Source organism: Hypanus sabinus, chromosome 21 (assembly GCF_030144855.1).
Source record: "Hypanus sabinus isolate sHypSab1 chromosome 21, sHypSab1.hap1, whole genome shotgun sequence".
NCBI lineage: Eukaryota > Metazoa > Chordata > Chondrichthyes > Myliobatiformes > Dasyatidae > Hypanus > Hypanus sabinus.
This window is the reverse complement of record NC_082726.1, coordinates 66,572,339-66,589,228: the sequence shown is the minus strand read 5'-3', so window position 1 is coordinate 66,589,228 and position 16,890 is coordinate 66,572,339. Positions and strand designations below refer to the sequence as shown.

Below are 16,890 nucleotides of genomic sequence, written 5' to 3'. Positions count from 1 at the left end.
CACATTACAGGCCCTTCGGCCCACTATGTTGTTCCGACCCTCATACCCTGCCTCCCATATAACCCCCCCTTAAATTCCTCCATATATCTGTCTAGTAGTCTCTTAAACCTCTAGTATGACCTCTTGTATATCGGTGAGACCCGATGCAGATTGGGAGACCGCTTTGCTGAGCACCTATGTCCTTTCAGCCTGAAAAAGCGGGATCTCCCAGTAGCCACCCATTTTAATTCCACTTCTCATTCCAACTTGTCAGTCCATGGCCTCCTTTACTGTCACAATGAGGCCACGCTCAGGCTGGAGGAGCAACACCTTATGTCTGAGTAGCCACCAGCCTATGGCATGAACATAGATTTCTCAAACTTCCGGTAATTCTCCCACCCCCCCCCCCCCCCCCAGTCACCATTCCCCATTCCCATTTCCCTCTCTCAGTTTATCACCTCTCTCTCTCTCTGGTACTCCTTAACCTTTTCTTTTTGCCAAGGTCTTCTGTCTTCTCCTGTGAGATTCACCCTTCCCTAGCCCTGCATCTCTTTCACCAATCAATTCCCAGATCTTTACCTCATCCCTCCTCCTCCTCCATTTCACCTATCATTTTATGTTTCTTCCTGCCGCCCCCCTCCAACTTTCTTACTCTGACCCATCATCTTTCTTTTCCTCAGTCCTGATGAAGGGTCTTGGCCTGAAACATCAACTACTCTTTTCCATAAATGCTGCCTGGCCAGCTGAGTTCCTCCAGCATTTTGAGTGTTTTGCTTTGATTTCCAGCTTCTACAGATTTTCTTTTGCTTGTAATAATAAATAAACAAATTAATTTGCTCCATCATTGAAATGTTCTCACAACCAATAGACTCAACTTTCAAAGAACCTTCAGCTCATGTTCTCAATATTTAAGGCTTATTTATTTATTATTGTTTCTTTGTGTAATTGTTCTGTTTGCCTTCTGCACTCTGGTTGAGTGTCGAAGGTAGACAGTCTTTCATTGATTCTACTATCATTATTATTCTATACATTTGTTGAATATGCCCACAAGGGTTGTATATGGTGAGATATATGTACTTTGATAATAAAATTCACTTTGAACTTTGAATGAAGAATTCATTTTATGGGTGCGAACCAACCATTTGTATTTGCAACCTTTGCTACTTTAGAGTTCAAAGTAAATTCAAAGCAAGTTTCTTATCAAAGTATACGTATATCACCATATGCTACCCTGACAGTCATTTTCAGATTCACAGTAGAACAAAGAAATAGAGTTGAATTAATGAAAGAAGAGACAACACGTAAAGACTGACAAGCAACCAATGTGCAAAAGAAGACAAACTGCACAAACAGAAAATTACCAGAAGTAATAAATAAATAAATAGATAGATAGATAGATAGATAGATAAATAAATAACATTGAGAACTGGAGTTGTAGAGTCCTTGGTGAGTCCGTAGGTTGTGGAATCAGTTCAGTGTTGAGGTGAGTGAAGTTATCCAGACTGGTTCAGGGGCCTTTTGGTTGAAGGGTCATAACTGTTCCTGAACCTGGTGGTATGGGTCCTGAGACGCCTGTACCTCCTTCCTGATGGTAGTTCTAAGAAGAGGGCATGGTGTGGATGGTGGGGTCCTTGCAGCAGTGCTCTTTGTAGATGTCCTCATTGATAGCAAGGACTTTTCTTGTGATGGGCTGGCCTGTATCCAATACTTTTTACTTTTAATATTGCCCGAAATTAAATCATTCATGACACTTGAATGCTCCAGCCAGTAATAGTTTAAGAAGACAAATAAAAGAGGAAATTTGAGGCTTAAAAGGGAATTGAAAAGACACAAACTAAAAAAAAATAGTTTTCAAATTGGAAATGAGGGAAAAGACAGGAAGGAAGGCAGCAAAATGTGTGATTAAAAATCTCCCAGAAGTGTTTTCATTTTAAAATGCTGCTTATATCTGTTTCTTCCTGTTACAGTAAATATGAAATTACTATATTTCAGAGTGTGAAGCTGTTTGTTCTGCCATTATTTCTTAATAAAGATACACTGTTGATGTATTTTGTTTTAGGATGGTGAATTAGATTTTATTTGCATAATAAATATATTGTTTAAACTAATGCATTAATGAAGTAGTTGCCCATATCGTATATAGTAAACAGCCCTCTTCATCCAACATCTCCATTACGTTGCCATATGTTCTTTAAACTAAAAACTGGCCCCTGTTTGTGGAATAATGTTTTCTCTTTTAAGCTTTCTTTGGTCTCATAAGTGGACACTCATCTTTCTCTATAATGTAGCTTCTTGTAGGCCCCCTGCAGGTTTCTTTTTGATCTTTGGACCACTTAGATTAGTGATAAATGACATAGGGCTGAGATAGGATTAGACACAAAGATAACGTAGCATGATAAAAGGTCCATTTCCCTGAGGGAAGGACTTAGACAGCTAATAAAACTTCCATTTTGAGTCCTCTTGAAAGCTCTGAACTGTACACTGTTTTTAAGCTTTAAATTTAGAACCAAATATCAGTATAATGGAGCATTGATACTATTAAAAGTTAAATATAAAAACCACATTTGCCACTTGAAGGATAAACACAAATTGAGTATTGTTGTAGTTAATAGCAGTGTTGTGAATTAATTACTTTGCTTTCATTATTTCTCTGTTTAACAAAATCAACATTCAAGAGAAGTTGACAGTCAGTTCTTAATGTGTTTTAAAATGTGTGCGTTGTTTGTATTAAGTTTCAAGGCTCCTTAAATGCTGATTAAGTTTATTTAAAAAAACTGACTTCTGCTTTAAATACTCTTGTCAATGTGTCCCTGATAGTTAGTTAGTCATTACTGGGACTTTGAAACATTTAATACTAAATTGTTGTTCTACATTTTTCTCAGGTACAAACTGCCTACAAGTGTGCCTGTGTTTTACGGGACACTATAAATCCTTATTTGCTGCGAAGAATAAAGGCAGATGTAAAAATGAATCTGGCTTTACCAGATAAGAGTGAACAGGTGAGTAAAATACAGGAACTTTAGGACTCAAGTAAATTTGTACCAAACATTTTATAATAGTCTTGTTTTATCATATACCTCAGTCACTGCTGTGCACTGTAAACACCTTAAACCATTTTTATAATGGTGTTTACATTGTAATTGAATTGACTTTATTACTTCCTTCATAATACATGACTAAAAATCTTTACGTTATGTTTCCATTCAAATGCGCAATGTGCAATTATAGTAATTTATATTAAATATTATGTATGATGGGATAGTCAATATAACATAGAAATACAGTTGCATCAGCATGAATTAGGCAGTCTGATGGCCTGGTGGAATAAACTGTCCCAGAGCCTGTCGGTCCTGGCTTTTATGGTATGTACCATTTCCCAGATAGTAACAGCTGGAACAGTTTGTAGTTGGGGTGACTTGGGTCTCCAATGATCCTTCGGGCCCTTTTTACACACCTGAGTTTGTAAGTGTCCTAAATAGTGGGAGATTCACAACTATAGATGTGCTGGGCTGTCTGCACCACTCACTGCAGAGTCCTGCGATTGCGGGAAGTACAGTTCCCATACCAGGCAGTGATGCAGCCAGTCAGGATGCTTTCAATCATGCCCCTATAGAAAATTCTTTGAATCTGAGGGGACCATACCAAACTTCTTCAACCGTCTGAGGTAAAAGAGGCGCTGTTGTGCCTTTTTTACCTCACAGCCGATATGTACAGACCACGTGAGATCCTCAGTGACGTTTATGCCGAGAAACTTAAAGCTGTTTACCCTCTCAATCTATTGATGTAAATAGGAGCTAGTCTGTCTCCATTCCTCCTGTAATCCTCAACCAGCTCTTTTGTTTTTGCGACATTTTGCATGCTGGTATTTGTGTACTTTTGTTCATTTAATCCATACCCATGCTTCTAACTTTATTTTTATATATTTCTTTATTCTTTATAATTATTGAATGTTGTTGCACAGAAAATTTGTAACGCTTTGGATTAAGGAGAAGGAAAACTCTGATCTCAAACCTCTGTTGCCTTTCAGCTTTCTCCACTCATGGGGAAGGCTTCAGGGTTAAACCCAGAGGGAAAAATCCAGAGTTGGAGTCCTTAAGGCAGTCCTACATTTAATGGACTACCTTCATATAATGCAACCAATGATCGCATCCTCCAAGTTTTCATTTTCATTGTAACATGCAAGGTGATTGTCGTTATCTCCAAATTCTTCATAATTCCTAATTTATTGAAGTAGTGAAATCATTTCATTTTCATTTCTGGCATCTCTGAGTCTGAATGTTTGAAACCACAGTGAGCAATACAGTTCTGAATTGTCCTACTGCTTATTTCTCACCAACTATCAGTGACAAAAATCACTGTTTTTTGAACACAAATGCATGCAACTGATGCTGTTTAAAAACTGTTTATTTGAAGCACTGTGTAGTACTGGCAGCCACTCAAGTGCATGCAACTAACACTGGTTGGTAACTTCAGCAACAGTCTCTTAGCCCAATTAAGCCGCATAGTGTCCAAAATAAATATAGGGAATCTTGGTAATTTTCTCAATTAGTCTTTGTTCTTTAAGAGTTGTCCAATATAAGCGGCTGCCTCGATTAACTGGAATCCACTGTAGTTGTACCTATTGCTGTTTTAGTTCAGAGTGTTTGACAGCAGAAACTAGGGAATGCACCTGGAAACGTGTTGATTGTTAAGACTCAACTGCTACACTCTGTATGCAGTTACCAATGGAGTTACCGGAAGTTGTACATTTCATATTGTAAAGGTTGATACTTTTTGAATCACTTGTGAGAATGCTTTAGTAATAATTGCACTCATTTAATTCTAAAGAAAGTTGAATATAATTCATTAAAGTTCTTGTTCTCAATGGGATTAGAGTATAGCACGATGGCAGGTTTGCTTAAAAAGCAGTTGAACAAAATAGACTGACTGACCTCCAGAGCTTGGCCGGTCCCTCTCCTTTGGAGCTTGGTGTAACAGTAGTTACATTAAATATTAAAATGCCATCATGAGGCACAGCAGGGGCGATGCATACAAAATAACAAAGATTTCAGTCATAGAAAAATAAGAGCACTTCACATCTGTGGGCACAGATGCTGATTGTGTTTTTTTTAAATTGCGCCTTATAAATTTTTAATTACCTGTAGAAGTTAATGCTGAATTAAAAAGGAAGTATCATTTTTAATTTTATCCCAATAAATTTAATGACTTTTTAAAAAAAATTGTATTATTTCATTAATTAGTAGTCTGCCTTGGAGTTTGTCATCAAGTACATAGCATGCACAAATTGTAAACAGTACAATGTGTTTTTTCCAAGAGTTGACAGAAACATATCCCAGCAAAGGTGTATGTGGCAAAGGGAAACCAGTGATTAGTTTAAAAGCAGAACTAATCACACAATGGAATATTCATCAATAATACATAACACTTCATTGTTGTACTGCTGCATTACACCGTAGATAAAACATCATCCCTTTATATAAGGTATGAATAATTCCGGAAGCATGTTGCTAACTCTGATTTTAGTTGTTTGCCACTTTAGTGGCTGAGGATACCACTTATCTTTAAAGGAAGAGTGTTGGATTATGCTTGGGCATAGCTCGTCTGGCTTCCTTGTAGTCCTTGAGCAATAGCTTAAAATTTTTCCAAGTAAATATTAAGAGATTGTGGAGACATAAACACAAGAGATTCTGCAGATACTGGAAATCCATAGCAACATACTGAATTTGGGCCAAGGCCCATCAATCCTGATGAAGAGCCCTAACCTGAAACTTCAGCTGTCTAATCATTTCCATAGATGCTGTCGCTGCTGGAGGTTCCCCAGCATTTTGAGTGTGCGTTTTGTTCCAGAGATTCTGAGGAGTGTGTTTATATGGACAGCTAATTTTGTCACAGTCTATTGAAGGACTTTCTCTTTGGATTTAGTGGGGAATTGATGACCCAGTGGAAATATTGTCAATTACTTGATCTTGCTTACTTTGAATATAAGAACAGTGCAGGCCCTTTGGCCCACAAATTTGAGCCAACCTTTTAACCTAAGATCAATCTAACCCTTCCTTCCTCCAGAGCCTTCCATTTTTCTATCATCCATGTGCCTATTTAAAAGTTTCTTAAGTGTCCATAAAGCATCTGCCTCTACCACCACCCCTGGCAGCACGTTCCAAGCACCCACTCTATGTGTAAAGAATTTACCTCTGACATTCCCTCTATATTTTCCTCCAATCACCTTAAAATTATGCCCCCTTGTATTATCTATTTCCTCTCTGGGAAGAATAAACACTCTGGCTGTCAACTTAATCTATACTTGTATCATCTTCTGCACCTCAATCAAGTCACCTCTCATTCTCCGTCGCTCCAAAGAGAAAAGCCATAGATCATGCAACCTATCTTCACAAGATATGCTTTTTAGCGCAGGTAGCATCCTTGTGAATCTCTTCCGCACCCTCTCTAAAGCTTCCACATCTTCCTATAATAAGGTGATCAGAATTGAACACAATACTCCCAAATATGGTCTAACCAGGGCTTAATAGAGCTGCAACATTGCCTTGATTGAACTCATTCCCCCAACTAATGAAGACCAACACATCATACAACTTCTTAATCACCCTATAAACTTGCTTGTTCCATTTCTTCTGGCCTTTCTGTTACTTGAGTAGTATAATCTAATCTGTTGTACAGGATGCAACTATCACTGGCCACCCCAATTCTTATGCGTGTGACATTCCTTCCTAAACTCCAGCAGTCCTTCTTTTAATAGAGTCCCAAGATTCAGATTGGCAATGATGAATATTTATAGGACCATAAAATAAAGGAGCAGAATTAGGCCATTTGCCTTCCTGACCACAGACTCAACCTGCAAGTTAACCTTAGGGGAAGCCTGCACAAGAACTCCCAAGTCCCTTTGCACCTCAAATTTTTGTATTTTTTCTCAATTCCATTTAGAAAGTAGTCAACCCTTTCATTTCTTCTACCAAAGTGCATGACCACGAACTTCCCAAATCTATATTTCACCTGTTACTTCTTTGCCCATTCTTCTAATTTGTCTAAGTCTTTCTGTAGCTTCTCTACTTCCTCAAAACTACCAGCCCCTCCACTTACCTTTGTATCATCTGCAAACTCATAGATAACTTCATTCACTTCAGCACCGAACTGATTCTGCAACCTGTGGACCCACTTTCAAGGACTCTGCAACTCATGTTCTCAGTATTTGTTATTTATTAGTTTTTTGTATTTGCATTGTTTGTCTTCTTTTGTACATTGGTTGGTTGTCAGAGTAACAAATAAAATTCTGGAGGAACTTAGCAGTCTATGCAGCACTTATGCAAATTAATTAAACAGGTAATGTTTTGGGCAGAGACCGTTCATCAAGTCAGTCTTTGTATATAGTTTTTCATTAATTCTGTTATATTTTTTTGTTCTACCATGAATGCCTGCATCAAAATGAATCACACATACTTTGATAATAAGTTTACTTTGAACCTTGAATGGAAGGCACACGGCAGAGGAGTTCCTGCTTTTGATATTCACATGTTCTTACTGTCTTGTTCCTCTTGGTGCTAAAGTCACTGTTGAAAAGTACAGTCAAAGAAGCCTTGTTGAATAGTCATAGTGCACTAGGTAGACAGTACCCACCGGCAAGCATGTGTGCTGATGGCAGGGAAACTGTGGTGATATTTGTGACATTCACCAGGAACATTGCAGACGAAGGGCCTGAAGCATTGTTGAGGATCCCTACCACCCATTCCATAATTTCTTTGACCCACAATGATCAGAAAGGAGATACAGGATCATCAGGATGAGGACTGCTAGAATGGGTAACAGCTTCATCCCTCAGCTTGTGAAACTAATGAATATTATGTCACCATCGAGATCTCATCACTAGGACAGTGAACTCTTTACTGTACTGTTTACTTGGGCTGCATACTACATGCATTATGAATTGTATTTTATTAATTTATGGTACTATTTTGTTTTATATACCAGGTGTAATATATGTTTTGTGGGTGCACTGTTTTCCGGAAGAACATCATTTTGTTTGATTTTATGTATGTACAGTCAGATGACTATAAACTTGAACTTGGTGCATGAACGCTGCCTTTTTACCAGTACCCATTCAAATACCTCAGTAATTTAGATCTCATTATAGAATTACATACATCACAATTACTTGAGTTTATTCTTTATTCTTTGATATCTAATGTATGGTTATTCAGTATTTAAAGATACATCAGTATTTTATTGATTTATAGAAACACTGCATGTAAAATACTGCATATTTGTAACAAGCTATTTCTAAAAGGATGTTATTTTTTCTTCAAATATGGATTCAGAAAAATAGATATTTTCATAACTGTGACCTCAAATAAAATACCCATTGTAAACTTGACCCAAAATTCATACTTCATGTTTTCTGTATATTGTTAAGAAATAGTCTTTGGCTCTACACTACCGAGGAGCTGAGATTCATATTTCTACAGTATGATCTAAGCAGCTTGGCAATAATCTGTTGTTTGATCAATAAGACCATTTGGCTTGAGAGGCACTGATCATGTAGGTTATCTTTTTCCATTACGTGTGTATAACCTCTACAACTCTCCTGTCTGTATTGTGCCTGTCCTTTGATCAGTCTGTTTACCAGAGTCTTGGAGTGATACAGTATGTAAGCAGGCCTTTTGGTGCACTGAATCTGTGCTGACCATCAATCAATCAATCAGCCTTTTCCAACAACCCTGTTGTATGCAGTCCTCACATTAATTCAAAGTTCAAACTAAATTTATTATCGAAGTACATATATGTTACCATATGAACCTTATGATTCATTTTCTTGGGGTATTCATGGTAGATACAAAGAAACACAATAGAATCAGTGAAAAACTACACACAGCATAACTGATAAACAGCCCTTGTGCAAAAGACAACAAACTATGCAAATAAAAAACTAAATAACTGAACAATAAATATTGAGAACATAAAATGAAAAGTCCTTTGGAGGTGAGTTCATCAGTTGTGGAAACAGTTCTGTAAAGGGATGAGTGAAGTTGGGTGTAGGTTCAAGAGCCTGATGGTTGAAGGGCATAACTGTTCCTGAACCTGGTGGTGTGAATCATGAAGCTCTTGTACCTCCTTCCCAGTGAAGAGCATGGCCCCTATTCAACCACTGAATACATACTAATGGCTACTTAACCTACTGACACACATGTCTTTGGATGTGGGTGGACACCAGACACTCTGGATGAAACCCACATAGTCACAAAGTGAACATGCAGACTCCACATGGATAGCATCTGAGCTCAGGATTGAACCATGGTCTCTGGTTCTGTACTAATAGTGCCACTGTAACTGCCAGTTATGAATTGTACATGTTTGAGGTGTAAACCTTGTCATACAAGTGTGATATCTTATTTAAATATTAGCTTTATTTGTCACATGTACATTGAAACATGCAGAGAAGTGACTCATTGGCAAGAATAATTAACACAGTCCAAATATATGCTAGAAGCAGCCCACAAGTGTTGTCATATTTCTGCCACCAATATAACATGCCCACCTAACCCATATATCTTTGGAATGTATAGGAGCACCCAAGGGAAACCAACGCTGTCACAGGGAAAACAAACAAACTCCTTACAGACAGCAGTAAGGATTGAATCCTGATTGCACTAACTTTTACAGATTGCATGATACAACTTAAGCTGTAGTGCAAACAGAAATTAGCACATTCACAGAACTTTGTTATATGGCATTTGTGTTTTAGAATAAAAGAGTTGGGCTGAAGAATACTTCAAGGAGAAATATACAAACTGACTGGAGTCCTTTTTTTTGTAGGTGCTGTTCTGTCGGTTAACTGAAGAGCAACGTGAGGTCTATCAGAGTTTTATAGATTCCAAAGAAGTCTATCAGATTCTCAATAGAGACATGCAGGTGTGGTTTGTTGTTAGTTTATATTCATCAAAGAAGCCTGGTTCCAAATAAAAGAGTTTGTAAAGTGAGGAATCATTTCTACTGCAGAAACTTTTCTTTAACATAAATCCTTGAGTGGTTACAGAGGATACAAATCTGAGTTTAAAACATCTGATCAGAAATTAAGATGTATTGTATTCAGTGCTTTAACATAGAAATTGATGGAAGATAGAAGTTAGCTTTATTAGCATCGAAACATACTTTAAAATGCAGTGAAATACAGTGAAATTTGCTGGGGACAGCCCACAGGTGTCATCATGCTTCCCACACCAAAATACTGTAGCATGTCTACAACTCACTAACCTTAACTCTACATCTTCGGAATGTGGGAGGAAACTGGAACACCCTGAAGAAATGCACGCAATCATGGGGAAAACATACAGACAGCGATTGGAAACAAACCCCAATCAGTGCTCGTTGGTGCAGTAAAGCAATTGCTACGCTATCATGCTCGACTGTAGTAGAACAGCACAGCCCCAAACACACTGCATACACTCACCCACACAGCCCTCAGTTTTGGTACCAAGTTTTCTTGCATATGCATATTCTTATGTCTGTGCACAAACATGTTGAAATTAAATCAGGTTTATTATCTGATTACAATTTTATAAAAATATATACATATACTGTATATGTAAAATCATATAGAGCAGAAGTAGTGAGGTAATGTTCATGGATTCATTGTCCCATAAACAATGAACTCATGGATACTACTTCACTATTTTTGATGATGGTGGGGAATTAATATCAAATGTGCATACTGCTGAATGATTTTTTTCTTTCTCTCCCACTCCCCACCCATTCTAACTCAGGTGTTCCCTGGCCTGATAGCTCTCAGGAAGATCTGCAATCACCCGGATCTCTTTTCAGGTGGCCCTAAAATCCTAAAAGGAGTGCCCGATGAACAGCTAACTGAAGAAGAACATTTTGGTTATTGGAAGCGATCTGGAAAAATGATTGTCGTCGACGCCTTGCTAAAACTGTGGCACAAACAAGGACATAGAGTATTGCTCTTTTCACAGTCGCGGCAGGTAGAATGTTTTAGCAGTAGTATAAGGGAAACAAATTCATTTGTCCTACTCAACATAGAAAAGTGCCAAGTGTCCTTTGATTATTTATTTAGAGATCCAGCACAGTTACATGTCCTCCCAGCCTAAAGAGCCTGTGTCACCCAATTACACCCACGTAACAATTAACCTACTTACCATACATCTTTAGAACATGGGAGGAAACCAGAGCACCCAGCAGAAACACACATGCTCATGGGGAGTACATACAAATTCTGACATACAGTGGCGGAATTGAACCTGTGTCGCTGGCACTGTAATAGTGATATGCTAACCGCTACACTACCATGCTGCCCCTAGAGTTTTTATCCTATTTTTAAATCCAGTCTTTGTTTAGTATTAACTACATAATGCTAACTTCCCCCATATTTTGGTGCATTGTATGCATATCTTTTATAAATCCATTAAAGTAATGTTTAGTGCATTACATTCATTAAGTTGATGTGTTTACCAATGGTAAAATGCTTCATGATATAGCTGTAACAGAACTGACAGTGCCAGATAATGTTACTTCAAAAAGATTTTGACATATTTAAACTGGAGAATAACTGATCAATATTCAGTTCATTCAGTCTGATTTTAAAATACAAACATATTTTGGAATAAAATTGTACAGCTTTCATTAGAGTTTTTATACTCCTGGTGCAAATATTCTATAGAATTGGTTTATTGCCACTGACATATGTCATGAAATTTGTTGTTTAGTGGAAAAAATACAGTGCAATACATAAAAATTGCTATAAATTACAATAAGAATATATAAAAATACATAGTGGAAATAGCAAGCAAAATAATGAGGTAGCATTAATGGGTTCACTGTCCATTCAGAAATCTGATGGTGAAGGAGAAGAAGCAGTTCCCAAAACATTGAGTACTTTCTCATTGACGGTAGTAATGAAAAGGAGGCAATGCCTTTTGAAGATGTCCTTGATAATGGGGAGGCTGGTGCCAATGACAGAGCTGGCTGAGTTGACACCCTCTGCAGCTTTTTCTGATCTTGTGACTGGCTCCTTCATAGTAGACATTGATGCAACCAGTCAGAATGCAAACAGAAATTTGCTAGCAGCTACAGTGACATAAATTCCTAATGGAATATAGCTGCTGGCATGCCTTCTTCATAAATTGCATCAGTATGTTGGGCCCAGAATTGACTCAGAGATGTTGATACCCAGGAACTTGAAGGTGCGCATCCTTTCTCTTGATGAGAACTGATGTGTCTTCTCCTGATTTCCCTTTCCTGAAGTCCACTATCATTTAGTTGGTCTTACTGACCTTGAGTTCTATATTCAATACGCATGGCAATTTATATGTGTTCTGTTACAAATATGTATGTTCATTTCTGATTTGTACAATATATCCGTGAGTACTTCCATCAAGATATGTTTCCATGTACTAAATAATTTTTTTAAAATCTTCTGTGCATTAGATGCTGGACATCCTGGAGCTGTTTGTAAGAAATCTAGGCTATACTTATTTTAAAATGGATGGATCTACAACGATACCTTCCAGGCAGCCACTCATTTTGAAATTCAATGAGGTAGGAGCTATATACAGGTACTGCAATACTTGTGCTTATGTTTCAGAAACATGTTTTATTTTTGTACTTGTAAAATATGCACAGCTTTTTGATAGATTTAAAACAAAATGTGTTTTATTGTTGCAGAATTCTTCCATATTTCTCTTCCTTCTAACCACTCGTGTTGGTGGCTTGGGGATTAACTTGACCGGGGCAAACAGAGTTATTATCTATGACCCTGACTGGAACCCAAGTACTGACACACAGGTGAGCCTTTTTTCACTTTATATCAGAGCAAACTTCTCTGAATTGGCTCTGTGCTTCCATCTTTTGCCTGCAGTTCACATAAGGTCACAAACATAGATTTAGAAGAGTTATTAAACATTATGTGTTCACAATTGCAGGCTGAATTTGTAGCATTGAGAACAACAACTAAAATCTGCCATCAATATAGAGGTTGATAGATTCTCAATTAGTCAGGACCTGAAGGAATATGGGGAAAAAGCAGAAGATTAGGGCTGAGGTGGAATATGGATCAGCTATGATGAAATGCTGGAGCGAACTCTGGGCCAAATGTCCTAATTCTGCTTCCAAATCGTATGGTCTTAATATATTTCCAGTGTACTGGGCACCACAGTAGTTTAGTGGTTAGTGCAACAGCTCGGGATGCTGGAGTTCAGAGTTCAATTCCGGCACTATCCATATGGACTTTTGTACAATCTCCCCGTGACCCAGTGGAGTTTCCTGCAGGTGCTGTGGTTTCCTCACATTGTCCAAAGACGTACTGATTAGTAGGTTAATTGATCATTGTAAACAGTCCCATGATTAGGCTAGGGTTAAATGGGTGGGTTGCTGGGCAGTGCTTTGGGTCAGAAGAGCCTGTTTTGCACCATATCTTGAAATAAGTAAATATTTCAGTATGTTCTCAGTTGGGATTGCTATTTTCAATTGTTCCGATATTTTATTTGCTAAAGTTCTGTTCATTACAAATTGTTACAGGTTTCATGAGCTGTACATACTGAAACAATCTCAATGACTTTGAAATGTCTGATCCTGTGCTAACACTAAACAGCTCACTTTGTGCTGTGAAGAGTATTCTCAAATAAAATGTTGCCTGACACACATTTGCTTGGGTGTATGTATTGTGGTGATTCAGCTGGCAGCAATTACAGCAAGCATAAAGCCAGTAGAAAACTTAATTAAAAACTGCTGGAATTCAAATAATATGGCTGTTTAGTGCAGGTGGGGCTATAACAATGTTTTCCTGAACTGTCATATGGCTGTAAACCTTTGCTGTAGAAAGTTTCTCTGTAATAAAAGCCCAAAGTTTCTGCAATAAAAAATGTGGAAAAGGGCCAGTAACATCATAAAGGATCCCACATACCATTCTCATGGACAGTTTGTCCCATTCCGACCAGGGAGGAGACTATATAACATCTCATCCAGGACCACCAGACTCAGGCAATAAAGTTGATCAACACCTCCACCCACTAACCCACCCCGCCACACCCCAGCACTACTACTTTATCATTTCCTGTCAGAGTCACCTTATATACAGGCGCTGCCATGCCTGGAGTCACTTTATGGATATGCAATCAATCCATGTATATAAACTATCTTACATATTTATACAATCATTTTTATTATTGTGTTTTTTGTGCTGCATTGGAGTTGTGTAACAATTGCTTCATTCTCCTTTACACTTGTGTACTGGAAATGATATTAAACCATCTTGAGTAACTCATAGCTGTAACTGTTTAGAGCAATGAAGTGTGCACACCCTTTGATTCTGAAGCACTTTGCAGAGCGACGGATGATATTCACCAAGTCCTTCTTTTAGGCCCGAGAGCGTGCCTGGAGGATAGGCCAAACGAAACAAGTGACTGTTTACAGATTACTGACAGCTGGAACGATTGAAGAAAAGATCTATCACAGGTCTGTTCACAACTGGGGATATCTGTTTGTGATGTATCCTGTCACATTGAACTATATAAATTGCTGTTTGATTTTGTAGAAAATACAAATTATCCCAGAATCCATTTTGTTTTATTCTAAATGACTTTACAAGCCAAAACATTTTAATTTCACACTGGGTGACCAGCAAGATATTGCTCTTGTTTTTTCCCCTCTCCTGAGTGTTTAGAAGTACAGTGTATTGTTCCAACTTCTTCCAGATAGAGATGTAATGGAAAAGAAATGCAAGGAAAACAAAAAAAAAGGTTTAGAACAGATACGAGGAATTTCTTTGGCCAGAGGATAATGAATCTGTGGAATTCACCACCACAGATGACTGTGGAAGCCAAGTTACTGAGTATATTTAAAGCAGAGGTCGATAAGTTCTTAATTGGTCAAGTCATCAAATGTTATAGGGGAAAGTGGGAGAATGGGATTGAGAGGGAAAATACATTAGCCATGATGGAATGGCAGAGCAGACTCAATGGGCTGAATGGCCAAATTCTGCTCCTGAGTCTTACGCTCTAAAAGAAATGCAAGGAAAACAAGAAAACTCTGCACAGCCTCAGCAAATAAATCAGAGTGGAAAAGAATAGATTCCCATTGGACCCCTACAAATTACAAGGGGATCATGGAGGCATAAAGATAAGGGGCAGGGGTTCCCAACCTTTTTATGCCATGGACTCCGAGGGATCTGCGGACCCCAGTTATGGAGACATAAGAGACTGTGGATGCTGGAATCTTCAGCAACCTTGACCAGAAGCATTAATTGTCTGTTTTAACCATATAACAATCACAGCACGGAAACAGGCCATCTTGGCCCTCCTAGTCCGTGCCGAACCCTTAATGTCACCTAGTCTCATCTACAGATTTGCCTGACCTGCTGAGCATTTAAAATTATGTCTCAGTCCAACTGAGACGACCTAGTAACATAGCAGTTAGCATGACGCTATTTATAGCACCAATGACCAAGGTTCAATTCCTGCCATTGTCTGTAAGGAGTTTGTACATTCTCCCCATGTCTGCATGTCTTTCCTCTAGGTGCTCCATTTCCCTCTCACATTCCAAAGACATGCGGATTAGTAGGCTAATTGGTGACATGGCTCATTGGGCCAGAGGAGCCTTTAACCATGCTAGACATTATCTCCAAATAAATAAGTACTTCAATAACAGTAGAACACCCCCTGTTATCTGCACTCAGCAGTTTGACTCCTTCATGTAAAGTAAATCAGAATGAACTAATATAGAAAGAAATCAAAGTAAAATTAATAAATTCACTTTTTTATAGTGTTTAACCATATGTAGCAATGGTACATGCTGCTGCAATTGTTTTTTTTTTACTTACGTAATCCTCTCTAACGGGAGAATTTACATGAGAACCGATAGTTCAGCTAAGCTCTGGGGGAAAAGCCCTTGCTGGTTATCTCCCCGGTGGACAATATTAAACTGGTAGTAGATAAGTGCATTTTAAATATCTTGTACATAATTATTTGCTAATCTACAAATTCAAACATTTTTGTCTGAGATAAATATTACTATAATTAGAAGATGAAACAATTTGAAGACATAAATTCACACTAGTAAAGTTTATGAGGTGTGGAAAGCCTATGTGATTATTTTTTAAATGAGTGCTGTAGTCCATTGTAGTTCTTAAAAGTACAACATAGCCAACACGACCTGTGATTTTAATTTTCCTTTTTTTTATTGCTAAAGTAATTATGATGAAATTGTAAATCTTTTTACAAGTAGTTTCTTTAAATAAATGATGTCGTTCTCACTTAATTGCAGACAAATTTTCAAGCAGTTCCTATGTAATCGGGTATTGAAGGATCCCAAGCAGAGGCGTTTCTTCAAATCTAATGATCTCACTGAGCTTTTCACATTAAGCAGCCCAGATGGTTCTCAAGGAACAGAAACAAGTGCAATTTTTGCAGGTATTATCAAATTTAGTGTTCACAAGTAAAATAATGCATTGTAAAAGTGAGTACCAGGATTGTAATTCACGTTTGCTGCTTTTCATCATCTTAAAGCGTGAGTTTTCAAATCCCTATAGAGTACTACAGCACAGAAACAGGCCCTTTGCCCAAATAGCCCATGCTAAACTATTATTCTGCTTAGTCCCATCGATCTGCCTTCCATGCCCTCCCATCCATATACTTATCCAAACTTAAGTGTTTCAATCAAACCTATATCCACCACTTCCACTGGCAGCTGATTCCACACTCTCACCACCCTCTGAGTGAAGTTCCCCCTCAGGTTCTCATTAAACATTTCACCTTTCACTCTTAATGTATGACCTCTTGTTCTCGCTTCACCCAATCTCAGTGGAAAGAAACCCTGCTTCCATTAACCCTATGTATACCTCTTTCAAATCTCCCCTCTTTCTCCTGTGCTCTAGGGAATAAAGTTAAATTTCAA

General features: G+C 38.0%; 1 protein-coding gene across 1 annotated transcript in view; it reads left to right on the top strand.

Moving 5' to 3' along the window:
- The window catches only part of ercc6 (excision repair cross-complementation group 6), a 92,437-nt gene that overhangs the window by 64,746 nt on the left and 10,801 nt on the right, over positions 1–16,890 (top strand). Inside the window, exons 11-17 of the mRNA XM_059946779.1 lie at positions 2,862–2,978; positions 9,802–9,897; positions 10,749–10,967; positions 12,430–12,540; positions 12,667–12,786; positions 14,360–14,454; positions 16,261–16,406. Coding sequence (XP_059802762.1) covers positions 2,862–2,978; positions 9,802–9,897; positions 10,749–10,967; positions 12,430–12,540; positions 12,667–12,786; positions 14,360–14,454; positions 16,261–16,406 — 904 coding nt within the window. The remainder of the gene's footprint in view (positions 1–2,861; positions 2,979–9,801; positions 9,898–10,748; positions 10,968–12,429; positions 12,541–12,666; positions 12,787–14,359; positions 14,455–16,260; positions 16,407–16,890) is intronic.